The 27,562-nt window shown below is 36.0% G+C and overlaps 1 protein-coding gene across 3 annotated transcripts; it reads left to right on the top strand.

Annotated features, from left to right (window-relative positions):
• The first annotated feature begins 629 nt into the window (after positions 1–629).
• Positions 630–27,562, top strand: LOC127848512 (endoplasmic reticulum resident protein 44-like). 3 transcript variants are annotated; one of them, XM_052381013.1, is made up of 13 exons: positions 630–782; positions 2,862–2,934; positions 6,629–6,738; positions 9,020–9,065; positions 10,160–10,344; positions 10,670–10,785; positions 12,989–13,049; positions 16,794–16,910; positions 17,288–17,399; positions 18,484–18,631; positions 19,421–19,532; positions 24,834–25,191; positions 27,182–27,330. In XM_052381013.1, the coding sequence occupies exons 1-12, from the start codon at positions 720–722 to the stop codon at positions 25,146–25,148; spliced, it is 1,458 nt and encodes a 485-aa protein (XP_052236973.1). In that variant the 5' UTR covers positions 630–719; the 3' UTR covers positions 25,149–25,191; positions 27,182–27,330. The 3 variants fall into 3 exon arrangements, with proteins under 3 accessions (XP_052236973.1, XP_052236974.1, XP_052236975.1); XM_052381014.1 differs by having other exon boundaries at positions 24,834–25,168; positions 27,182–27,318; XM_052381015.1 differs by lacking the exon at positions 24,834–25,191 and having other exon boundaries at positions 27,182–27,562.

The following is a 27,562-nucleotide window of genomic DNA, read 5'->3' as shown; positions in this document are numbered from 1 at the left end:
CAGATTCACACTACACTTAGACAAAATATTTCGCGTATATCATAATATTTGAATCCGATTGCGTGTGCTATATCTCATTATGGTTGCAAATGAAAAGTCCACCGACGGAGTTCACTATATTGTTATTCGGGTTTGGAGATTCTTCACATGAACGAAACTATAATGAAACGTTAATTATTCAATATTCAAGTATATTGCAATCTTAAGAATTGTTGTTATACTAAGACGCTCTAAAATCAACAGATAATTATCGGGTAGGCGTTTCATGCACATGATACTTGCTTGATACTTTATGGTACGGTGTACGCGTTCGTTTAGCCTGTATATGCCATTTTGTTTTATATCAACACTAGAAGTAAACAAGTTTTGTTTTAAGATACTCTAACATTCAATAACGCACATTTAAAGATCAATATTTTGACATGTTTATTTGATTATTAAACATGGTGGTTTGTAACCTTATCTCCTTACTTTTTTATTTAGTTTTGAAATCGTATTTTTACCATTTATATTGTGAAACCTATAACATTCTCAATGGTTATGAATCATTTTTTTTCCAAAACAGAAATGATGATTTCTAAAAATGTGTTACTGAATGATAATCTCGCGAGATTACACGTTCGCAGCAGCCATCTTGGAAGTTGTCTGCTCGAACCGGAAAGCGAATCTGTCAACATTGTTTTCAGATCTAAAAATTGTAAAATAGTTTTTTGACAAAAATGGTGACTCAAAACTCCTTTGCGATATTATTTTCCAGGTCGACGTGCCTTTTGGCGGCTATGGTATGTTCAAAACTTGAGAAATACCTTACAAACATGCACCCATGTGTGCACTCGTTAAAGTGTGATTTCATGACATACAAACATGACTGATAGCAACATAGTCTCATTTATAAGACGCGCAAAGAATTTAGAGATACTTTTTATATGGGCTAAATTCTTTGGAACGTCTCATCGTTGAAGGACCTTTTTTGTGGTGGAAACCAGAAAGTTTAAATTTTCATCAATTTGCGTAAAATTGCAAAATAACATTACCAACTCATTCAGTTTTAATTCAGAAGTTCATTTTTACATCAAATATCGTCGCTTCGAAGTTAGAAAGGCATAAATTCTTCAGTTAAACTTCTGCTTAAATCGCAAAACAATCACTGACCTGTAGCCATGTCATGAAACTGATTTAAATATGAACCAATCAGAAGAAGGCATTACGGTGTAACGTGTACGCGTAATTTTATTTAACATGAGCTTTTAACACTGACTTTTACCTAACTAGATCTAGTATGCTAATCTTTGTCGATTTAATAAGCATATGTTCAAAACAAATATGGTGCAGTTTCTATTCACTGTTCTAAGTTTCAGGAAGTGTTTATGCATGTCTTTTTCGCACCTCTGTCTGTGTTGTTTTATGTACTTACATTCTACGTTACAAAGGACGGTATACTGTACAATCTGTATCAATATTATTTATGTACAGTATAAAAATAAAAGATGTAATATTTCAGAACTTTTTAATTGTCAATTTAGAAAAAAAAAAACAATGCTAAATTAATCCAGAAAAGTATAACATTGGTTTACTATGTAACGCGCTGCACCACAACAGACGAACGCAAACTGTATTTTACGCTGTTTATTCTTCCACTTTAAACCAGATGCTTAACATCGAGGTCGTGTTATCGATTTATATCTACACAGCGAGCGAATCGAGAGATATTGAAAAATTGAATAGTGGTTGGATTTAAATTGCTCAGGCGTGCAAAATTCAAAGTGTCATTACATAATTTTTACGGAACATTAATGAGAAATAAATTATCTACACAGGTATGTAAATATTATTGCAATCCGTTGTTATTAAGTGTCTTATATCGGGGGTTGAATGTTGCGCACAAAATCCTTGCGCAACAATATAGACAAAGAACAAAAAATTCCCACCACATAATTGGTCTTTCACCCTTTGTACGCTCCAAATATTACCCATATAAAAAGTAGCTTAATATTTAAGAGCGTCAAAAATTTGGACTATTAGCAACAGTGCATCGCTGTTTCAGTACAATTCTATCTTCTTTTGTCAGCCTTTTGAAAGAGCATGCTGTTAAATTCCACGTTGTTTGGATAAAATATAGCCTACTTGAATCAATTTATGACAGGTTATTTTAATAAAGCTCAACTTCCTCAAGTAAAAAATTAATAATTGAATAGTTAACAGAAAGGGACAGGGCTTGTCCATATAAACAGACTCCCAGAGCCCTTCTTTACTATGGCGGCTCTGGGAGTACAAATGCTGCCCTTCATAAACACAATCTCAGTTTTGCCCACAGATTTCGTTCCAAGCAGTGGCACTAAACAGACGTCGTTTGTTAACTTACCAATTAAGGAAAGAAATGAATAAACTTCAAAAGCACATTAAATTTACCTGAATGGCAAACCTACAGATGTTATCCTTGGCATTCATCTAAAAAACACTACATCAAAGCTCATAAAATAAAGCAACATTTGCCGACTTTTGGCGAAATTCTTACCCGAGTTGCATTATCGGCCGACCCCTGCCTCTTGTGAAAAAATGTCAACAGACTATGTAGTATGGAAAATACTCATAAATAAACAATTTTTTGTTCTTTAATAACACTTTTTAAACACTACATAAAGGGGGAAATTTTTGATAGTGATAAGATTGTATTGAGGTATGATGATATTTTTATCTGGTTTTCTCCCATTTTTGATGATAAGAAATCAAATCAATGATGAATGTGTCAAAACTTTATTCTGTAAAGACTTAATTAGTTTGTAGTTTTTTCAATAGATTTCAGGCGTACTCAGTCCTATTATAATATTTGTAAATTCTCAGTTTGTTTCTTTTTCTTGCAGGTTTGCCTACTGAGCGTTGGAACACGGGCAGAATCACAGGTTCTAACAACCAGTACCTTTAACAATGTTGTTTGTAAGTATGCTGTGCCTCAGCTTCCAAATCAGTGTCACTGAAATGCTTGATTTTCTGATCATTATTACAGTACACTCCACGCGTTTTCCCCAATTTCCCTCCATACTCCGTGGGGATTGACCTGGAGGGAGCTTAAGAAAATCCCGCGAGACGCGGCGTTTGCATGATTTTGGACGCGGCGTTAACGATCGGCAAAACTGATAATCCGACACGGCGACCCTCAGCGTTGGCAACGCTGGGGAAACTCCGCATTTTACGAGATAACGATCAATTTAATTTTGTTTGACTTCCTGATTTTCAAATAAAATTACATTTATTACAAGTACATACATGTACATGTAGTATAATATTTACAATAAAAAAAAAACCAAGATAGATCGATCCCGACGTGGTTGTAGAAGTAGTTGTTGTCAGGGATTATATTTTCCCGCAACATCAATCGGTCTGGATATAAATGGGGAAAAAGTATCCGAAAATTTATGACGGAAATCATCACACATTACGTTAAAATATATACCATTGATTTTGCCATTCATTAAGGTGGTATAATAAATGTACAAGTATAATTCCCTTAGGCATTTTTTAAAAACGGAACATACGAGTTTTCTCAACTGGTTTTATCATTTGCTATTTCATCGTTGTTTCGTGTGCTATTTTATCACACTTTTTTCATCGAACGTTGTCAACATTATTAATCTGTGTAAGTCTATACCAATGTTTTAAATCGTTGTCGACTCGATAATAGCTTACAAACATGCATTGAACCAAACAAATGTCTGTGCGTAGGTTGGCTACTGACAATAACAAAACCAAATAATTAAGAAATAATTTGTGTACGTTATAGTTTGTTGTCAAAATAACCCACGGCCGATAGTTTAGATGCGTAGGGATTAAATCACGAGTGCAAAGCACGAGTGATTTGAAACCACGCATCTAATTTTCCGGTCGTGGGTTATTCAACAACAAACTACAAAGTACACGAATTATTTCGATTCTAACACGTTTTTTACTAAAGATTTATACAATTTATATTATTTTTCTTGTGTACTATTTTATGTGAAGTTCCGCCCATAAAAATAACTTTTGGCTGTTCTGTCGATCAGATCCGCGGTCGACCTTCATTCATAATTACCGGATTATTACGCTGGCGGAAAATGTATCGGCATGTTTTGTTTAGGTACAGAGCGTGCTTTCAGTGTATAAGGTCCGGACGCGTCTTTAATCCGCTGTTCACAAGTTTTTGATTCTTGGCCTGACATGCAATAAACCGTTCCTGACCGGTTTAGAGACTGCAGCGAATGGTTAATCACACATAATCGAGATAAGAATGTCATTTGGGTGTGTTTGCATGTGCACTGTGTATTCGATTTCATAACATGGGAATCTTAGCAAACAGAATCGGACCGACTGTTTGGGATTTTCAATCGGTCTTTCATGACCCCAATCGGTCTAGGACCGACAAAACCGAAACAAATATGATCCCTGGTTGTTGTATAGAAAACTCGTTGATTTACGACAAACAAAACGTCGTCTTTTAACTAATACTTACCAATTAATATAAACACAGTTTGCAACATTGTTTTTATTTTGATAATTTAATCCAAAGTTTTCATGTTAGCAGGTGATTTTCTATACTGAACATGTAAACAAATGACCAAGGACCCTAAAAATCTCGCAAATCTGTGTGAATTGACAGTTTGACGTAATCAAAGAAAAGCTGCTTCCTGTCTAAAGGCATAACTTACTCAAGTAAACACGTTCAACGAATGCATAAGGAATAGTTTTAATTGTCGGAACAAAGTCAATTCTCTGCTCGCTAATGCATTTATTTTCTCTTTAAAGTTAGGTTATTCCATTGATTGCTAAAAGAAGGTGGTAACTATTGAGTTGATAGTTGCATTTAATATTCACAGTTGTATTCTTGTTGCGTCGACATTCAAAACAATGTTTACCAGTAATTATGGACCAAATCGGCAGAGTGACATTCACACATGTTAATCCCTTTTGTCAAAACACCGCAGACAGCAGACTACACAATAGGTCAGTAGACAAGCTTTGCGTGTTTTCATTACGTCAAACACTTAAAATCCAGTTCCGCCCAGATGTCCTCTTTAATCAGTTTACAGTACAATTACTGTTAAAATAATTACTCTACTAAAATACCGTAACAATAAAGAGTCGGCGTGTTCGATTTGAAATTATTTTGGAGGAAATATCAACTTATTCGTGATATAATTTTGTTAAAAAATACCAAAGAAACTTTGTAACCAAAATCAACAAAATTCAATGTTCTCTGCGCTACAAAGTTTGTATAAAAAAATCAATACACGCGGCAGGAGTATACCTTGACCTTGTACATTGCAGCATAATTTTCGCGCTTTTGTCGGGAAATATACATGATGACTGTATATTGGAAGCATTTGTAAACGTCGTGTTAACATTAAAAATCGTAGTGTGTTTCGGATTACTAATTATTATTCTCATTTGGAAATTTTACGGAACATTTATTATTGTCTTATATGTGTTATGATTTAAATATTAATTTGTCAAATGTCTTATATTCATTCATATTGTAGACGTACCTGTGAATTTTCTATAAACAATTATCTTTTTTATACATGTACACAGGGATGTATCATAGATTATACATCCCTGATGTACATGTACTATAGTTTTTAAACAATTTATTATAACAATGTTTTTATTTTTTTGGCATGCCCAGTAGCACACTACTAACGCGGCGTTGCGCGGCGGTCACTGATAAGAACAGAAATTGTCTGCATTTACCGACTAGGCTAAAGTAATACACGACGCGGGAATTAGCGAACGTGGCGTAATGCCGAGCGTTATATCGAGTTCACCTCGCTCTCTCAACGCCGCGTGAACACTCGCTAGCAGAAAAAAAAACGCGGAGGGAGCGCGTTTTTTGGGGAAAACGCGTGGAGTGTACTGTATTCAGTGCTTGAAATCTTGGCAAGCGCTTGCAAGCTCTGATCTGACTGTCCTTTGCAGTCTGCATACAACCAATCAAATAATGCACGCTCTTATTGCCTGTTTGTGCATAGGTGCTCACACAAGGTATGATTGAGATTCATGGATTGTTTCATCCAGATTATTCATGATACTTATGCTTTTGTAGTGCATCAAACAAGAAACAATAACTTGACTTGTCCACTATCCAAGATTAACTGTGTAATGTCATGTTCCATCCTTGACAACATCCTCTCATAGTATTTAACATGACTTGACTTGTCCACTATCCAAGATTAACTGTGTAATGTCATGTTCCATCCTTGACAACATCCTCTCATAGTATTTAACATGACTTGACTTGTCCACTATCCAAGATTAACTGTGTAATGTCATGTTCCATCCTTGACAACATCCTCTCATAGAATTTAACATGATGCCAATACGCAATATATTGGACGCACATGCATACAATACAGTAAAAATATGGCCACTAACAAGGTATTAACCTAGGCCCCTCATTTGACGATAAAATCGGTATATAATAATAATGTTTATTGGCTTCATTTCTGGTCTCAGTCTATTGGGCTGAATGTTAAATTTTGTTATATGACAAAGAAACATTAAGCAGATACAACAATTGCATGCTTGTACCTCACTTTGTTGTTGCAATGTTTACTAGCAAAACCTGTACCTGTATGTTGTTTTTTTTCACTGTTCACAGCAACCCATGAGTTGGTGTTTGTGAACTTCTACGCCGACTGGTGCAGGTTTAGTCAGATCCTGGCTCCGGTGTTTGATGAGGCAGCCAAGAAGGTCAAGGAACTCTTTCCAGTAAGTAGTCTTCTTTGTGGAGGGAACTACTTTCATGTTTCTTAACCCTATACCATTAGATATGCATTTTGACCCATTTGTTGTCCCTGAGATAGTTAAATTAAATGGAAAACATTTATTAACTGATACAAGTTTTAATGGTTTCGTTTCCAGCCATAAAATACTGATTAGCAGCAAACAGCATATAGCCATTTAAACTTTGCTTCATTCAGGGGACAAAAATTCCACTCGTCCGCTCGTATTGATGAGTGAAATCTTGAAAGGACGAGTGAATTACCCTAAAGCTCTCGTCCTACAGGACGAGTGAAAAAAGCTTATATTAAATATGTATTTTCTGATCAGTAAGACTCTTTTTCATTAAATAAAATCATTTTCTTAAAGCATATCTACTCCGAAAGAAGAACGCGAATGAACCGGAAATTGTAATTGTAAATTTCATACAGCAGGTGCGCGTTGTTATGCAAGACTGTGTCCCGAGCAAATATTGGCTTTTTGGTGAAAACTTTGCGCGTCAATGTTGACAAGGAACCATCCCACTGCATTCATTTTTAATATTGATTTTTAAAGAATTGTTTAACGGCGAAGTACAGTTTTAAACCAGTCTGAATTTTGTCTGAAAAATGTCTGACATTTGAGCGTTCTTTAACTCTTTCCCCCATAAGAAGCACATTGAAAATGGCTATGTGTAAACAACATAAAACCAGAACAGCCTGTGAGTAACTCGCTGTCTTTTCAGGTTTTATGCTGTTTGCTGCTCATCAGTATCTAAGGGTTGAAAATGAAGCCTTTAAAACTTGAATTAAGTAAGAAAAGTATTTTATTAAATGTAACTTCCTAAGGGGCTACAAATGCGTCAAAATACGTATCTAAGTGGTAAAGGGTTTAAGGGGGCAGAGGCGATGTTAAAACGTCCGAAACGGAAAGCACCCGAGCATTAGAAAAAGAGAAAACACAGCAGTCGGTGTACGATAAGACCAAACGTTCCCGAACTGTCCAAAATGCGTGGTTTTAGCAGTGATATAGGAAACTTTATTAGTCACATCAGCCCTTAGCAATCTTTATTTAACACATATTTGAATGACGAGTGCATGTGTTTGCAGGACCAGTGAAAATTTTAATGCACTCGTCCTGCAGGACGAGTGCAGTTTAAAAATATTTTTTTTTCCCCTGTTCATTGTAAACATTTTATGAGACATACACTTTTGAAGGTCTTCAAAATGGTTATAATGATTTTTTTACATTAGTAAAGTTGATATTATCAAAGGATTCATTAAAAAAAGCTTGTATTGGCTATGCTATAGTAATTACTACATGACATGCACTGTGATGTAACTTCCACCAATTGTCAGTTGTCTTCCTCTGAACCTAATTAAATATATATTATCCAGTCATGAATAAATTACTTTCCAAAGATTTGAAAAACATCCAATTTACTATATATTTCAATGCATGAAAATGAATTCACAGGGCTATAGATAACTTTTGGGGTATGTTGGGTAATCAACCCCTGTTTTTGACAACAATAGGGTTTTTGTAAATTCAATAGAGTTTTAGCAAAAATGTTCACCCCCTACTTTTGAGCTTTATAATTGGGTTTTTCATCCCCGGTTTTTTAACTCAATTGGGTAATTTAGGGAATGACATATATAATATAATAAAAATCTACTAAGAATACTATATTATTTATACAAATGGAATTCAAAAAGGTACCTGTACATAACAACAAACAATTACCGAATTTCTGATCAAAGTTCATTCATTTTTTGCGTTGAATAAGACCGAGTGCGTGAACATTGCTGCACAATTGATGAAGTTATGGCTGTTCAAAGCGATGCACCCCGTTTTGGGGTCATTTTGAGTTGAATAACTTGAAAATGAAAGTAGAAATCGGACGGTTCTACGAATAATTACAAAAATACCCCAAAGATTGATAACCGCTTTTTTTCATAGGACGGAATATAAACTATCCTGTACATTTTTGTGGGGAAAAAAACCAGTCTAAAAAATACGCCCGGTGTTTGTAAGAATTGCGTTTCGTGACACAAGTTTTTTTTTAAGGGAATTATGTTATTAAATTTTTATTTGCGTTTTTGTACACTTTATTTTGAATTTAATTAGGTTTTTGGTTCTTTTAATTGCGTAATAACGCAGATACATGTAGGCTTGTTATCTAAAGCCCTGATTCATGTCATCTAACACGTCAATAAACAACAGTATAGTAAAGAATAATAGTAGTGAGAGTTCAACTTTTTCTCTTATTATTTCATGATTTTTTCTTCAGGACCAGGGAAAGGTAGCCTTTGGGAAGGTGGATTGTGACAGGGAAAGTAAGTAGACATTGTTGGCTAGACACACTTGCATTTTTGCTCATGATAGTCTTGTCAAATATCTGTATTACACGTGTATCAGGGCTTATTTCTTGATTTGGGGAAAGGACCTGGCCTTCCATTTATGGGAAGAAATTATCAGCAAAACTGAAAAAAGGTGAAGACATTTCCCAAATAAAGCTTGAAATTGGGGGAAATTTACATCTTTTTAAGGAAATTCTATTAGGGAAGAGCTTATCTCTTTGGGGAAGGGGCCTAAAATATAAGGCTCTTGCTCAAGAATGAAAAAAACAAACCCTGATTATGCTTGTAGTGTTCTGGTAAACTTTGGCATAAAATTTCTCCGTGCTAACAAGTAGCATTTTCTATATAAAATCACAATAATGATTTGTATAGCTTGTTTTGTTAAATGTTAGAATGACATTACACAGTGTTTCTTTTTCTCACCTATTTGGAAATGGGGCCGGTTCACTTTGGATTGGGAAAAACACTGTTACATATTCCTTAATTTGAGAAAAAGTAAACATTGCCAACATTGAAAACAGAAAATATTCAGAGAATAATACCAATTGTGAACTTTGATGTTATACTGTATGCACTGTTTACACATTTTTCTTGAGTAATATTATAGATGGTTAATAATCCAGGTCAAAAATTAATTAATAGTTTGTTAGCTAGTAAATTGAATATGGGCCCGAGGTGGCAAAATCGGCTTTCAGTATTGACCCAGTTTCCTCAGAACGCCCCACAAATACTGCATGCTCAATTGACCGTTTGAGTCTGAACTTGCAGCAGCCATCTAAAGCCAGTACCACATTTTCACATACCCGTCTCTTTAAAGAAGAAATGTTGATGAAATGTGCACTGGAACTCAAAATATAAATGTGAAGAGAACCTTAACACAGTTGTGAAGGAGCCCATGGTCACAGTCATTTTATAAAGCGCTGACCATTTACTATGTGTATCTAACCTCCTTGCAAGCGTCCATGTCAATGCAGTAGCACATCTCCAAGTACCCAACACTGATGCTGTTCCGTAACAGTCAAGCTGTCTATAATGAGAACAGTCGATTAACTTTACACAAACTCTTGCAGCGTCCATCTCTACCCAGTACCACATCTCCAAGTACCCCACACTGAAGCTTTTCCGTAATGGTCAGGCTGTGAAGAAAGAGTACAGGGGTCAAAGGTCGGTGGAGGCCCTCACGGAGTTTGTACGCAAGCAGCTGGAGGACACAGTGCAGCAGCATGGCAAGCTGGAGGAGCTCGATGAACTGCAGGTATGGTTAAGTTAAAACCTAGTTATTTAAACTCAAGTGCATCGAAAGTGTAAAGCTTATTGAAATGTTTGAGAGTCTATTTCCTTGGTGTCTTTTGTGGAGATCTAAGGCTGCCCCCACAGTTTGGATGGAACCCATGACCTCCCTTTCCTTATCTGGTTTAACTGCTATATTATTTTATTTCTTTGTCCATTAATGAACCAATTAAAGAATTGCTCCAGTATAAGTTGTTGGTAATTTGGCATTATGAAAGCCCCTGAAATGTAGATTTGTTCTGCTTATGTATGTGTAATAAGAACTTTAAGAATCTTTGTTGTGTTTATAGGACAAGAAGCGGAACATGATCGGCTATTTCTCAGACAAGGAGACAGACAGTTACAAGACATACCGCCGTGTAGCAATGCAACTTCGGGATGACTGTGTGTTCCATGCAGCTGTTGGGTGAGTGTGTATCAGCAGCGTTCCGGGAAAACTGGGCTTAAAGTGGTGTCCCAAATTTGCACAGGCTAATCAGTGACAACACTTTCTGCTTTTATAGATTTTTTGTTTTAATGAAGTCTCTTCTTAACAAAAATCCATTCTAAGCAGAAAGTATTGTCTCAGATTAGCCTGTCCTGATTGCACAGGACCGTCAGGGAGGACACATGAATTGTCCTTTTCCCCATCAGAAGCTAAGTGAAAATGGCTTTAGCAACCAGCATTAAACCAGAACAGCCTGCAAGTAACTCGCAGTCTGTTCAGCTTTTATGCTGTGTGCCGCTCATCAGTATCTTTAGGTTGGAAATAAAGCCTTTAAAACTCTAACTTATAAAGAAGATTTTAAATGTAATTAGAGACTACAAACGCATCAATGTGCATTTATAAAGGTTAAAGGATTAATACCAGTTTTCAACTCAATATATGACAACAAGGCTCAAATGATAACATTTTTGGGAAGTGATGCACTTTATAAGGCAGGCATGATAACTTACTGGTTCCTTAAGTAGTATTTTGTAGCAAAGATGATATAGGAGTTTTCTCTGAAATTCACATGCAAAGCACGCATTTAAGGGGCTAATGGCTGGGGCTAATTTATATCCCAATTAAGGGTTGCAATTGGTGCTTGTATGACAGAACAAATATTTATTAACGGGTTTTTCAAAAACAACAGTGTCCAAAGTAGTTTCTGTTTTGGTGACGTGGATGATTCATTATTTTAAAGATTTGCCATCAAAAGATGTGAGAACTACTTTATATATGAATTTGTCTGTTTTCGCTTTAGTTGATAATATGAACTTGGGCCTAATGTTTTGTCATATAACATTATTGCATATGGTTCACTTATTTTTCTCATTAAACAGCTGTTTCACTAAATATCCCTGAGGTAATATAACATCTGGTGTATAATTGTGTTTTAGTGCTGTAATGATTTGAACAATATACAATGTACAACTATTGATATTTGGAACAGATATAATCAAGCATGATATGGTATTACAAGTAGTTTTACCATCATGCATATCATTAAATGTTGCTGCTTGTCTGGTGAAGCATAATTATCAGAATAGATTTCTTATGTGCATAATGTGCCAATTGGTGGTAAATTTGAAATGAAGATTGTTTATTAATATATTGACTTTGTCCTCCTACCTAGTGTAAACAGACTATGTACAAATATTGCTGATATAATTTTCAATTTGTCCATATAAATAATGTGCGAACTGTAAGGTTTATTACCACTTTAATTTGAAATTCACAACTGATTAGAACAGGGCAGTTTCATAAATTATTAAGTTTCAAATAATTTTGGTTGGTTAAAAAGATCCAGGAAATAAACACAATTTAAGACAGAATCGCCATTTCAATTTTACCACATTTTTAGTCCTGTGGAGCACCTGTTATTGATCAAATGCTTGGGTTATTTTTCAGACATTACGGCATTGTGTTTGGATCTCAACAAGTTTAACCTCTCCCACTCAGACACAGAGTGAAAATTGCTATCTGCAAACAGCAGAAAAACAAAGCAGCCTGTGAGTAACTTGCAGGCTGTTCAGGTTTTATGCTGTTTGCTGCTCAGCAGTATCTAAGGTTTGGAAATGAAGCCTTTAAAACTTGAATATAGTAAGAAAGGTCTTTAATTTAACTTAACTTTTTAAGGGACAACACGTGCGTCAAACTTTGTATCTAAGTTGTAAAGGGTTAAGAGTAAAACAATGGTATCTAGGAAACATTTCAGATAATTAAGGTTTGTACTCAATGCTGTACAATGGGCAATATCATGATTGTATTGTGCCACATGCCTAAAGCACTTAGTTTTATTTCAGTGGGTTGTATAAGGTTTGAAAATGAGAAAGTGCTTATATTAGATGATGGGTCATGCTCCACTGTAAATTTAACCTCAATCTGGGAAAACCTGGGCCTAACAAATGTTCGTTAAGTGTGGTCCCAGATAAGTGTGTGCAGTCAGCACAGGGTATTAAGAGACAACACTTTATGCTTTATGGAATTTTTCATATAAAGGAAGTCTCTTCTTAGTAAACTCAGTTTAATCAGAAAGTGTTGGCCCTGATTGCACTGGCTAATCTGGGACAACATTTTACACACATGCATAAGATTCAATAGATGTTATTATGTAAACTAAATGACTGTTTATTTAACTTTCCAGTCCTATATCAGATGGTGAGAGGGCCGGGGCTGAATCAAAAATTGTGTTCCGTCCACCAAATGTGAGTGGTGTAAATTTTTATGAAATGACAATGTCCATTTTTTTAATTTCCCAGATTTTTTAAAACTGCTTTTACCCGTCTTTATTATGATATCTGTCAATTATTTAGAATATTATTATTGTAATTGCATCAGTTAAATAAAATTTGACCCATAATAAATATATCTACAAGGAAGAATACTATTGTGATAGCTAAAAACACTATCACAATAGTATTGCAATTGTAAAAAAAACTCATGATTTTTAGCTCGACTATTATATATGAAATATATATAGTGGAGCTATCCTACTCACCCTGGCGTCGGCGTTTCCGTTTCCGTGCAAATGTTTAAGTTTTCGTACTACCCCAAATATTTTCAATGTCCCTTGACATATTGCTTTCATATTTTGCATACTTGTTTACCATCATGACCCCAACCTATAAACAAGAGCAGACAACTGTATCAAGCATTTTGACAGAATTATTGCCCCATTTATACTTACATGTAGAATATGCATATTATTGATAAATCTATGTTAAAGTGTGCGTACTACCCCAAATATTTCCTGTGTACCTTGACATATTGCTTTCATATTTTGCATACTTGTTTACCAACATGACCCCAACCTATAAAGAAGAGCAGACAACTGTATCAAGCATTTTGACAGAATTATGGCCCCTTTTATACGTAGATAATTGAACATTTTGCTTAAATTGCCATAACTTCTTTATTTATGATCAGATTTCATTAATACTTTGACAAAACAACACTTACCTGAATACCACAATGGATTCCACCCAAACAAAACTCCATGCCCCAACCCAGAATCCCTGCCCCCCACCCCCCCCCAAAATTTTTTTTTTTCCCCTTTTTTTATTTTTGAAAGATCATCTTATAAATGACCACACCCCATATTATACCCCCCCTACCCCCCCTACCCCCCCTTCCTTTTTTTAGCTCGCTTTTTGTCCGTTGTGCGTCGTGCGTTGTGCGGCGTCAACATTTGCCTTGTTAACTCTCTAGAGACCACATTTATTGTCCAATCTTCATGAAATTTGGTCAGAAGATTGGTCTCAATGATATCTTGGATGAGTTCGAAAATGGTAACGTTTGCTTGAAAAACATGGCTGCCAAGGGGCGTGGCATTTTTCCTTATATGGCTATATATGGCTATAGTAAAATCTTGTTAACACTCTAGAGGCCACATTTATTGTCTGATCTTCATGAGACTTGGTCAGAAGATTCATCCCAATAATATCTTGGACGAGTTTGAAAATGATGCTGGTTGATTGAAAAACATGGCCGCCAGGGGGCGGGGCATTTTTCCTTATATGGCTATTGTAAAACCTTGTTAACACTCTAGAGGCTACATTTATTTTCCGATCGTCATGAAACTTGCTCAGATGATTTGTCCCAATGAGATCTTGGATGAGTTGTAAATGGTAACCTTTGCTTGAAAAACATGGCTGCCAAGGGGCAGGGCATTTTTCCTTATATGGCTATATATGGCTATAGTAAAATCTTGTTAACACTCTAGAGGCCACATTTATTGTCCAATCTTCATGAAACTTGGTCAGAAAATTCATCCCAATAATATCTTGGACGAGTTCGAAAATGATGCCGGTTGGTTGAAAAACATGGCCGCCACGGGGCGGGGCATTTTTCCTTATATGGCTATAGTAAAACCTTGTTAACACTCTAGAGGCCACATTTATTTTCCGATCTTCATGAAACTTGCTCAGAAGATTTGTCCCAATGATATCTTAGATGAGTTAAAAAATGGTTACCTTTGCTTGAAAAACATGGCCGCCATGGGGCGGGCATTTTTCCTTATATGGCTATATATGGCTATAGTTAAATCTTGTTAACACTCTAGAGGCCACATTTATAGTCCAATCTTCATGAAACTTAGTCAGAAGATTCATCCCAATAATATCTTGGACGAGTTCGAAAATGATGCCGGTTGGTTGAAAAACATGGCCTCCAGTGGGCAGGGCATTTTTCCTTATATGGCTATAGTAAAAACTTGTTAACACTCTAGAGGCCACATTTATTGTCCAATCTTGATGAAATATGGTCAGAATATTTGTCTTAATGATATCTTGCATGAGTTCGAAATGGTTACGTTTGCTTGAAAAACATGGCTGCCAAGGGGCGGGGCATTTTTCCTTATAGGGCAATATTAGGCTATAGTAAAATCTTGTTAACACTTTAGAGGCCACATTTATAGTCCGATCTTCATGAAACTCGCATGAAATCCCAATAATATCTTTGACGAGTTCAAAAATGATGCCGGTTGGTTGAAAAACATGGCCACTACGGGGGCAGTGCTATTTTCCTTAGATGGCTATAGTTAAACCTTGTTAACACTCTAGAGGTCACATTTATTTTCCGATCATCATGAAACTTGGTCAGAAGATTTGTCCCAATGATATCTTGGATGAGTTCGAAAATGGTTTTGGTTGCTTTAAAAACATGGCCACCAGGGGCGGGGCATTTTTCCTTATATGGCTATAGTAAAACCTTGTTAACACTCTAGAGGCCACATTTATTGTCCAATCTTCATGAAATTTGGTCAGAAGATTGGTCTCAATGATATCTTGGATGAGTTTGAAAATAATTATGTTTGCTTGAAAAAAATGGCTTCCAAAGGGCGGGGTATTTTTCCTTATATGGCTATAGTAAAACCTTGTTAACACTCCAGAGGCCACATTTATTTTCCGATCTTCATGAAACTTGGTCAGAAGATTTGTCCCAATAATATCTTGTTATCTCAGGTGAGCGACTTTGGGCCTTTTAGGCCCTCTTGTTTTTGAAAGATCGTTTAATAAATGACTACACCCCACATTATACCCCCCTCTCAACCCCCCCTACCCCCCCCCCCAAAAAAAAAAAAAAAATTTTTTTTTTTTCCTTTTTTTATTTTTGAAAGATCGTCTAATAAATTATTGAATATGAACAATTTCCCCATGATGGCTTACATTATACAGTCAAGCACTCGAATAGTCGAGCGCGCTGTCCTCTGACAGCTCTTGTTTTTAAGTGTAACAAACTGTGCATACAAATACAGGGAAGATATTGTCACAATTGTATTACAGTAGATTTCATTTCATTTAAAAGCTCTTTGGTCATGTACAGTTATTCACTTATCCGGAGTATTCAGTTACATTGAATAATTTCTCATTTATTTTACTGTAAAGAATGTATATTGGTCTTATTTGTCAAAACAGTAGATTATATATTATGTTAAATTACAATGTTATGTAAAACTAAATCTTGTGAACAAAAGATAGTCCTTTAGGCTTTTTTTTTTCATGAAATTTACATGTGAATGGTGCATCTAAAAAATCAATTCACTTGAGAAAACAGATCTTTGGCTAAATTGAATCTTATAAATTTTATGCACACATTGATTTGATATTTTAATTTATTCAATGCACTTTGATACAAAACTGGAATTGATTTTAAAAAATACTTTAGCAATAAACATGAAACATTAATGACATATTAACAGAATACAAAGTCATACAAACAAAACATATAAAACATAACTGTACACATAGCTCAATATATATTGAATCAAGTCATCATTAAAGTTTTAACAAAATGATTTGCATAAAATTGCCTAGGTTATTATACAAATCGATTTGTTCAAACTTTATTGACATCCCAGCTTTATTCTTTAACCATGTACTAAATGCTCACATGTACATTCTTTGTTTCGTAGCTTCTCAGATTTAAATATACGATTGTTTTGTATGTAGACCCGTCATGAGGACGTAGGCTACACTGGGGAGACCCACAACTTTGATTTCATGGCGCAGTGGATGCACGACAGATGTGTGCCGTTAGTACGTGAAATCACTTTTGAAAATGCTGAGGTATGCTCTAATATTCTATTTTGTCTATAGAAAGTCTGTTGTTTTGAAATTTAATATGTTGTGCATGTGCTAATTAGTTTAATTGTGAACACTTTTAACATAGAAGTGTGGAAATATTTATAATATTACTACTATTTGCTTTTAAAGTTTGCTTTTCACGAGCAATGCTCTAAGAATAGGGGAATTTATGCATGTGCAGTCAGCACAGGCTAATCTGTGATAAGTCTATCCTTTACGAAAATCTAGTCCAGGCTGAAATTGTCGTCACATGAAAGCTTGTGTCATAAGCACAGGCTAAACTGGGCACTTGACACGTGAATTAAACCAGGTTTTCCAAGAGCACGGCTTATATTTATGTAATGTGTTGCATATTGCAGGAATTAACAGAGGAGGGTTTGCCATTCTTGATTCTGTTTCACAAGCTTGAAGATACAGAAATTGTAGAGAGATTCAACAATGCAGTGCAGAGAGAGTTGTTGGGAGATAAAAGTAAGTTGGACAGTATCTTTGTTAAATTGTTATTGCTTTCATCATCCAAATAGTACATTCTATTAGAATAAGAATATCCAAATGAAAGAAATAATTGAAGTCATATTGAGGAGCCAAACAGCTTTCAATAGATTTTGTCATTGCTGGCATAGTTGTAAATCCAATTAAGTTAAATTGTTATGTTTATATACCCCTTTATAAATTTAGTCTTTTTTGGTTTGATAGTTATTGTCTCACCCAAAATCCCCCCTGCCGTCAATGAAAGCATACTTGTATCGAACATTCACATTTTAAGTAACTAGGGCTGAAACTTTGTTGTTTGAAACAGGAATCATATGTACACTTTGAACATGTCGTTCTTGAGCAGTGGTCAGCTAATGCATGGTAATTAATTTTTAAAAGGGTAAATCTGTCTCTCCCCCCCCATCCACTGTGAAAGCGAAGTATTGCAATTATCCATCAAACTTAGACATGTCTTCATGTGGTCCTTTTAGTGATACAATTTGGTCAGATTTCATCCACTCGTGCACCAACATAGCAAGTAATGCCTAACCCTTTACCACTTAGATACGTATTTTGATGCATTTGTGGTCTCTTAGAAAGTTAAATTTAATTAAAGACCTTTATTACTAGAGTCAAGTTCTAAAGACTTCATTTCAAACCCTTAGATACTGATAAGCAGCAAACAGCATAAAACCTGAACAGACTGCGAAGTTACTCGCAGGCTGTTCTGGTTTTATGCTGGTTGCAAAAGCCATTTTCTCTTTGCTTCAGAGTGGGTAAGGGTTACTCTGGTCATATGTGCACCCCACTCAGTTGTAGTATATGAGAAGTGCTCTGTGAAAATGGGGCTTAATACATGTGCGTAAAGTGTTGTTCCAGATTAGCTTGTTCAGTCTGCGTAGGCTAATCAGGGAAGACAGTTTTGGCATTTATGATATTTTTCATTTATAGAAATCTTTGTCTTAAATCCATTTTAGGTGAAAAGTGTTGCCCCTGATTAACCTGTGCAGTTGGAAACTTAACAGACATGCATTAAGCACCATTTTCCCAGAGGGAGGCTCATATGGTGTTACTGTTTCAGATGCTGTCAATTTCCTGATAGCAGATGGGTCAAAATTCACCCACCCGTTACACCACCTGGGCAAGTCGTCCAACGACCTGCCTGTACTTGCCATTGACAGCTTCAGGCACATGTACCTCTTCCCTCATGATGTGAAAAAGGACTTGGAGTAAGTCTCATGGGCAAAGCAATATAGATCTCTTAGTGAAAACTCAGGGCTTCTGATGTCCCCACATTTGTCACTTATATTTGTTCATGTCTGTTTCATCCCCCACATTTGTGACTACAATTCCCACGTGTCTGTTACATCCCCCACATTTGTGACTACAATTCCCACATGTCTGTTACATCACCCACATTTGTTACTACAATTCCCCCATGTCTGTTACATCACCCACATTTGTGACTACAATTCCTACATGTCTATTACATCCCCCACATTTGTGACTACAATTCTGCCATGTCTGCTACATCCCCCACATTTGTGACTAAAATTCCCACATGTCTATTACATCCCCCACATTTGTGACTACAATTCTCCCATGTCTGTTACATCCCCCACATTTGTGACTACAATTCGCAGGTGTTGTTACATCCCCCACACTTGTGACTACAATTCGCAGTGTTGTTACATCCCTAACATATGTGACTACAATTCCCCCATGTCTGTTACATCCACCACATTTGTGACTACAATTCCCCTGCGTCTGTTACATCCCCCACATTTGTGACTACAATTCCCACGTGTCTGTTACATCCCCCACATTTGTGACTACAATTCACAGGTGTTGTTACATCCCCCACGCTTGTGACTGCAATTCCCATGTGTCTGTTACATCCCCCACATTTGTGACTACAATTCCTACGTGTCTGTTACATCCCCCACATTTGTGACAATTCCCGCATGTCTGTTTCATCACCCACATTTGTGACTACAACTCCCATGTGTCTGTTACAGCACTCCAGGCCTATTGAAGAAGTTCATTGATGACCTGCACAGTGGCAAGCTGCACCGAGAGTTCCACCATGGACCGGACCCTGCGCAGCCTGCGCAGATAGACAACCAAGAGGTAAGCTGATCCTCACCAGTACAGTGTGACCGTATATGGGTATGTTGTGGTAGGCTTCCGGCCTTTTCCTGGCCGTTTCGGGAAAAAGTTTAAAATTCGGTTCCGGGATTGGGGGTGTTCGCGAGGAAAGTTCACATGGTAAAAAATAATTTAATATAACTCTTTATAAGAATTCAATTTATAAAATTATGTAAATTATAGTTATATAATTTTAAGATTTTATTGAAGTAATATTGAGATATAATGATCATTAGACACTTATTTGAAAACAATTTTTTTTTTTTTCAAATTGGGAATTGTTTTACGATTTTGCTTTGGGAAAAGGGCACTGTCTTCCTTTAACGAAACTGAAGACATGCCAGGAAAAGGCTTGTTAGCTTTCTGTGAACTAGATTGATAGATATAGAATTAAAATGTATTAGTGTAAAAAGGACTTAATGTTATGTGACCTATATTCACGGTGCCTATACCACGTGACTTTTTCGGATCTGTGTTGGGAGAATAAAGCGTGACCCAGTTAACATTTTTAAGGATCTCTTTTTAAATAGTTCACCATTTTTAATGGGATTATGTGGAGAGCCCGCTCATTCGTAAGAGTTTTCTATAGGTATCATGATCTTTTTAAACTAATAAGTATTTTTTCAGTAAAGTGCAACCGCGCGTTTGGACGGTTAGAAAAATGTCGGATCTGTGTGGGGACTTCATATTACAAATGCGCGGTTGCACTTTACTGAAGAAATACTTATTTGTTTATAAAGATCATGACACCTATAGAAAACTCTCACGAATGAGCGGGCTCTCCACTTTATTCCATTAAAAATAGTGAAATATTTTAAAAGACACCTTTAAAAATGTTATCTGGGTCGCGCTTTATTCTCCCAACACATATCTTAAAAAGTCACGTGGTATAGGCACCGTGATATTGATAGGTATGGCATGAATATGTATTAGTGTAAAAAGGACATGATAACTTATTTGGTGTTAATAAAGTAGCCAATTCTGCATTTGGTGAGCTGCAATAAATGGTTATTTTTCACTTTCATTTGATTTTGGTTCATGTTTTGTTTAACTTGTTTTGGTTGTTTTCATTCATGTCACTTGCAAATATTTAAACTAATACATTAGACTTGAATTTATGCTGCCCCCCCCCCCCTGCCCCCATTTTGGCCTCCCCTCCCCTCTGCTGCCCATCAGTAATGGCCAATGTAAAATGTGTGAACATCTATTTAACAATTTTTGTATTTAAAAAATGAAAAGACTAAGCTTGGACTTTTATTAACTAGTGAACAAGAAATTAATTTGATATTGTAGATATATTGTATAATGCTCACATTAAATTTCATGGATTTGTAAATTCCGGAACAATAGCTGCATTAACATTTTTTGGATTTTTTGTATAAAATCTAATTTAAGCTTTTGGAATGTAAACATTTGTAGAACAATTGATTTCATGGATTAACAATCATCCCAAACATTTCTGTTCAATGATTCATATCACTATCACAGTATCACAGTATAGCAAATGAAAATTTCACCAGACTTTTATAGATTCCACTCTCGCCCTTTTTAGCAGTGCCCTATACCTTTTGTGATTCTAGATCTTTTCTTATACAACAGTTTCATACTTTACATCAAGTTGCTGTTAGTGACATCATGTATAGTGTTGCACAATGTTGCATGGCTGCCGGTTATGGTGCACCAGTATTAACATTCCTGCTTAAATTGTTTTTCATATCTGCATGCTTTGTGCTAGTACCATGTTCATTTCATGCATTAGAGCCTTGCGCTGAGAAAACAGGCTTCATGGCATGTGTGTAAAGTGTTGTCCCGTATTAGATTGTTTAGTCTGCACAGGCTCATCAGAAAACACACTGTCCGTCTAAACTGGATTTTTTCGAAGAACAGATTTCCGTAAACAAAAAAATACCATAAAAGCGAAGAGTCATCCTTGATTAGCCTGTGTGGACTGCACTGGCTATTCTGGGACGACAGTTAATGAACACGCTTTAAACCCTGTTTTTGGAGTGAAGCTTAATTTATTTTATGCAATTCATGTAAGTGCATGTACAAGGAGATGATATTTATGTAAGATCATGTACAAGGAGTGTTCAAGTATGAATGCATGTAGAACGGTATCTAAGACAATAGTGCGCAAATCCCAAGCAAACCGTTAGTTGGTTGATATAGATGTTAGTTATAAGTTCATAACACTCCCATTAAAATATGTTCTGTTTATCTTTCGCTATAACTTGCCTACATTGACATACAGTTCTATATTAGGAGACATGTTGTATTCATTACAAAGAGTGTTAAGATAATTTGATTAAGTATGTTATGTTCATAAACATACTACAATATGTATTTCCTACAGTTCAGTGTTTTTTTATGGCAATTTCTGGGCCGATATTCGGCCCCATTCCCCTCAAAAAAGAGTATATGTTTTTCCCCAATTTTGTATAAAAAATCCCCTCCAAAAGTTAAAAAAAAAAAAACAATTATTTTTTTTATAAAAAACTGTCTAATGATAAATTTATCTCAAATTTATTTCATAAACAACTAACAAAGTATATAACTATAATTAATATGATTTTTTATTATTATAAAGAGTTATATTAAATTAGTTTTTCCCAAATCAGTGGACTTTTCACATGAATTGCATTTTTTCCCAAAATTGCCAGGAAAATGCCTGATGTATCTATATTGTGTCAATATTTGTTGATAAAAACATTCCAAATTGGTCCATTTTATTGATAAAAAATGTTCAAATTTGCCATTTTATCGAATAAAAAAATTCCAATTACACTCAAATTGGCTAGGAAAACTGAGACTGTGCATGACGGCTGAACTGTCTGAAACTAATGATGAAAAAATCATTGATATATATTTAAGAAAAAGGACAGAGACATTAAGCTGTGAATATTACATTCCTACATACATGTGTATTCATATAATAAATATCATTACATATAAAAGAGTGATTTTTTAATTTTCCCCTTTTCCTAAAAAACGACACGTTTTTCCCCTTTCGACGGGCCCCGCCACCATTCCCCTATAAGTGAAAAAAAACACTGCAGTTATTTGCTGGTTTCAAATGCAGTTTAGTTTTAATACAAGATGCACCAAATGGTCGTGGACCGAAAACAGCAACATCTTCAAAGTTGGTTAGCTAGAGTGAAAGGAATACTTGCATCTGATGCAAGAAAGGCCTTCAATCAAATGTTTATTTATTCTTGGCATCTCATCATATGCAGTTTTTACAATACTCAAGCATAATTTGGAACTGGGAAAGATTTTAGCAAGATGGATTTCCCATCTTGTGACAGATGAGCAGAAAATTGTAAGCGGGTAAGGCCTTCAAATGTTGCTGAAACAATTTTCAAACTACAATGAACAAATGTAGTCAGTGGTGATAAGACATTGATTAACTTTTTATGTCCCCCACTATAGTAGTGGGGGACATATTGTTTTTGCCCTGTCTGTTGGTTGGTCTGTTGGTTGGTTGGTCTGTTGGTTGGTTTGCGCCAACTTTAACATTTTGCAATAACTTTTGCTATATTGAATATAGCAACTTGATATTTGGCATGCATGTGTATCTCATGGAGCTGCACATTTTGAGTGGTGAAAGGTCATGGTCAAGGTCATCCTTGAAGGTCAGAGGTCAAATATATGTGGCCAAAATCGCTCATTTTATGAATACTTTTGCAATATTGAAGATAGCAACTTGATATTTGGCATGCATGTGTATCTCATGGAGATGCACATTTTGAGTGGTGAAAGGTCAAGGTCATCCTTCAAGGTCAGAGGTCAAATATATGTGGCCCAAATCGCTTATTTTATGAATACTTTTGCAATATTGAAGATAGCAACTTGATATTTGGCATGCATGTGCAACTTATGGAGCTGCACATTTTAAGTGGTGAAAGGTCAAGGTCAAGGTCATCCTTCAAGGTCAGAGGTCAAATATATGTGGCCCAAATCGCTAATTTTATGAATACTTTTGCAATATTGAAGATAGCAACTTGATATTTGGCATGCATGTGTATCTCATGGAGCTGCACATTTTGAGTGGTGAAACGTCAAGGTCAAGGTCATCCTTCTAGGTCAAATATATGGGTCAAAATTGCTCATGTAATGTAACTTCTGCAATATTGAAGCTAGCAATTTTATATTTGACATGCATGTGTATCTCATGGAGCTGTACATTTTGAGTGGTGAAGGGTCAAGGTCATCCTTCAAGGTCAAACGTCATATAGGGGGACATTGTGTTTCACAAACACATCTTGTTTGAGCCTAAAAAAAGATTCGAAACAAAATATGGGCAACAAAGTCTGGGAAATGACTGTGAATTGCAAAGCAGACCTAAGCAGGGCTTACTCTGCCATTCGCCAAATTAACCAATGGCTACAAATTCACCTATTTGGCTAAAGAAAATTCTATTTGGCTACAACTTTTTCTTCATTAAAACTTATAAAATAGCCAAAAAAATAAGAATGTGCCATAGCAAGGCGAATTAGGCTACATACATTTTTGAGCTAGGGGAAGCCCTGCTAAGTGTCAAGAAGGTAATGTATTCCATATTCTTTACAAAACAGGGTTGGTCTATTCAGGTGGCTTTAACAAAAATATGTTGAATTGAAAGCTTTTGAAGACTAAGGTTTTACGAAAACTCATTCAATAGTTTTAAAAAATGAAGCACCGCCAAATGATATTGTCAAGGCTCGAACAACCTTCTGGTCTTAAATTTGTCAAGTGCAAACATCTAGGTTCTGCTATATTTCAGTGTCTTCATACTAAAAATACTTACAAAAGACTATGAAAAAGTCTCTTATAATTGCATAAGAAGATGGAAAATGTGCTTAGCTGTTAATAGTGTCTACTTCAGAGGGACCCTGTAAAGATGTCATTAAATCCATCAAAGATAAATTTTAATGCTAAGAAGCATCAATATTTGAACACTCCTCCTACTGGTTAATTTTTATACAGTAAATTGTTGTGATATTTCTTTAACCACACAGATTTTTTTATAATGAGTTCCAAATTTTTTAATCATTTTTCTGGCTGTATAGAACTGAGTATATATTTACCTTGTATGCTTCCGGTGTTTCATGTTTTTCTCTGGAATAGTTTAGGTTTGGGTCCTATTTCTGCTTAGATGGGGCCAGTTCTTTCAAGCATCATCATTCTGTTTGGTTGTGGTGCATTAGTGGCAAGGGTTTCCAAGGTTATGGAGGACTAGGCTATTTTTATCTCTTAGATGAAAAGAAATCTTAAGAACTAAAGGTATATAATTTCCCCTGCTAGCCGGCTGCCTCCCCCACAGATTATCCTGTGCCAACACCAACCCAGGCCCCTTCAGAGGGAAAGGAATCAGCCAGTGTTGCCGCTAGCGACGGTAACCAGGGACAACAAGACAATACCCAAGGTCAACCAGCCGGTAACCAAGGCCAACCAGATGGTAACCAGGGGCAACCAGAGGGTCAAGGTCATCTGCCGCATGATAAGGACCAGCCAACGGTGAAGGCGGAAGTGCTCACCTCACCACCTGAGTCGGTGTTCAAAAACTTGAAGCCCTCTGGTCAGAGATACACTATGTTGAAATTTGATGATGAACTGTAGTGGAGGGCTGAAGGTCAAAGGTCAGGGGCTTGTGTGCCTTATTGTGAGTTATGTAATTGTTATTTGTATTTAAGATAACAATAAATTATTGTTTTATCGCATAGCTTAACTTGTCAATAAAACGGCTGTTATCTGTTAAGAATTCTTAAGATTTAATTGTTTGTGTCAAAATTGATTATTCATTCATTCAGATAATTTTCATTAGCAATCTTAAATGAAAACTGTGTATGATCACAGGGTTGGAACAGTGAAGTTGGTGTTCTTGGTCTTGCACTCAGTTGGGCCTTGGCTTGATCTTCACTCTGGGAGCTCTTTCAGTCATGGTCTCTAGGAAAGTACTGGTTCTACCCTTAAAATGGACTCGAGACAGGCTTTCAATGAAATCAGACATGCAGAAACAAATGGTTCATGCAATGCAAGCAAACTAGGGTAATAGCTTATAGAAGTCAAAAGTCAGCTCCCCGGGATGTCAAAACCATAAAATTATTGCAGCGGGTGATTAAGATGTCCCAGTATGTTAAGGTGTTTGATGCTTGTTTGAGTAATGTTTGCTGTGAACAATTATCATGTAGTGTGTCTGCTATAGTGGGATGATGCATGGTGCAATATAGTCGCATTTGCAATGATGCTAGATTAGTATGCATGGTGCTGTGTGTAATGTGCCTTATACCTAAGAAAAATAAGTGCTCTGAGTGTTTTCAACTATTGAATTGTATGGATGTTTAAGTCTGTTCATGTTTTTATTTTTGTTTTTGAAACTACTGTACTTGTACTCTAAGTGGTCTATAAATTCACTAACTATTATTACTGCACTAATTTTGCATCTAGAAAATGTGTATGTAACCGCAATTACCCGCCACCTTTTCTAGTTTAGTTCAACCTTGCACTAACCATAGTGTCCCATGTATTAGACATCTGGTCATTCTTAGACACTGAGCGAAATACCCCAAAGTGGGGGAAAAATATTCTATTAACTAGGCTTCAACACATTTGAATGTTTCTCTATACAAACTGATTTCCTTCAGTATTTCTTGAAGTGCATGTGTTAAAATTATGTATTGGCCTATTATTTTATTTTTCACTATGATGTTCTTTAAATTATTTCCTATTTTCTCACAATTTCTTTTACATTATATACTCTGAGGCAATAAAGCACAGACAACTTGTTTAACCAACCATGTAAGAGCATACTAACTAATTCAAGTAGATTACTAAGTAATATTCATGGTAAAAAAACAAATTAAGAAGTATCTAAACTACGGTAACATATTATTATGCCCTAGCCGTTTCCTATAAAATGAAGGGGAAGTTACTCTTACCCCTAACTGTAGATCCACATATTCTTCTCTCCAAAACTTGATGCATATTCGTTTCCATTTTGCAGGGCATTTTGTTCTTTGAACACGGCTAGCTAAATTTTATGCCAAGTATTTTTATGAAAAATATACATTAGTCTCCCTTAATGTCCAGTGATAAGTAAATGCAATATTACTCAAACATACACACACAAAAACAAATTTATATCTGAAGAAATTTGCTCAATCTTGTTGTTTTTTCCACATTTCTAGCTTGATTATATGCCAATCCATACATGTAGCTTATTGGTCATGAAAAATATTTCATTCAGGCCTCGACACTAACAGTGTCCTGGGAACCCGAGACCCCCAAATTTTGGTGCGGGACACCAATTTTTCCCAGGATTTTGCTCTAATTTTAATAGGCAGGGTTCCCTGTGGACACCAATCTGTAGAAGTTAGTGTCAAGCCCTGTCATTATCTCCCCAATTCAAGTAATTATATAACAGAAAAACACAAACAAAAAGAAACATCCTTAAGCTATCTTGGATTTGAAATGCGCACTTTGAAAATGGGATGACAGTAGTATCCACCTTAACTTTTTTTGTTTTGCTAAGAAAAAACGGAAAGTACCATGGAAGTGAAAAGTATCTTTTTACGCACATGCATTAAACCCTGGTTTCCCAGAGCAAGGCTCAGATATAAACAAATCATTTGCATATTTTATTTGTTTTCTAGAGCACTGGAGGCCATATCCCACATGACAGCGACAAACCAGACACGCTCACAAGCCCCCCTGAGTCCGCCTTCAGGAAGCTCGCCCCCTCGGAGAACAGATATACCGTCTTACGAGAGAGAGATGAGTTGTAGAACCTGTGATCTTTATATAGCAACTTCTGTGTCTGGATGGCGTCTGAAAGTGTTACCGTTTTATATGAGCCTTGCTCTGCGAAAAGGGAGTTTAAAGCATGTGCGTAAATTGTTGACCCAGATTAGCCTGTGCAGTCTGCACAGGCTAATAAGGGAAAACGCTTTCTGCCTAAAATTGATTTTTGTTAAGAAGAGACTATCTTTAAACAAAAGATATAGAAGCGGAAAGTGTCGTCCCTGATTAGCTTG

The sequence above is a fragment of the Dreissena polymorpha genome, chromosome 10 (assembly GCF_020536995.1).
Source record: "Dreissena polymorpha isolate Duluth1 chromosome 10, UMN_Dpol_1.0, whole genome shotgun sequence".
Classification (NCBI taxonomy): Eukaryota; Metazoa; Mollusca; class Bivalvia; order Myida; family Dreissenidae; genus Dreissena; species Dreissena polymorpha.
This window is presented reverse-complemented; position numbering and strand designations above follow the sequence as displayed.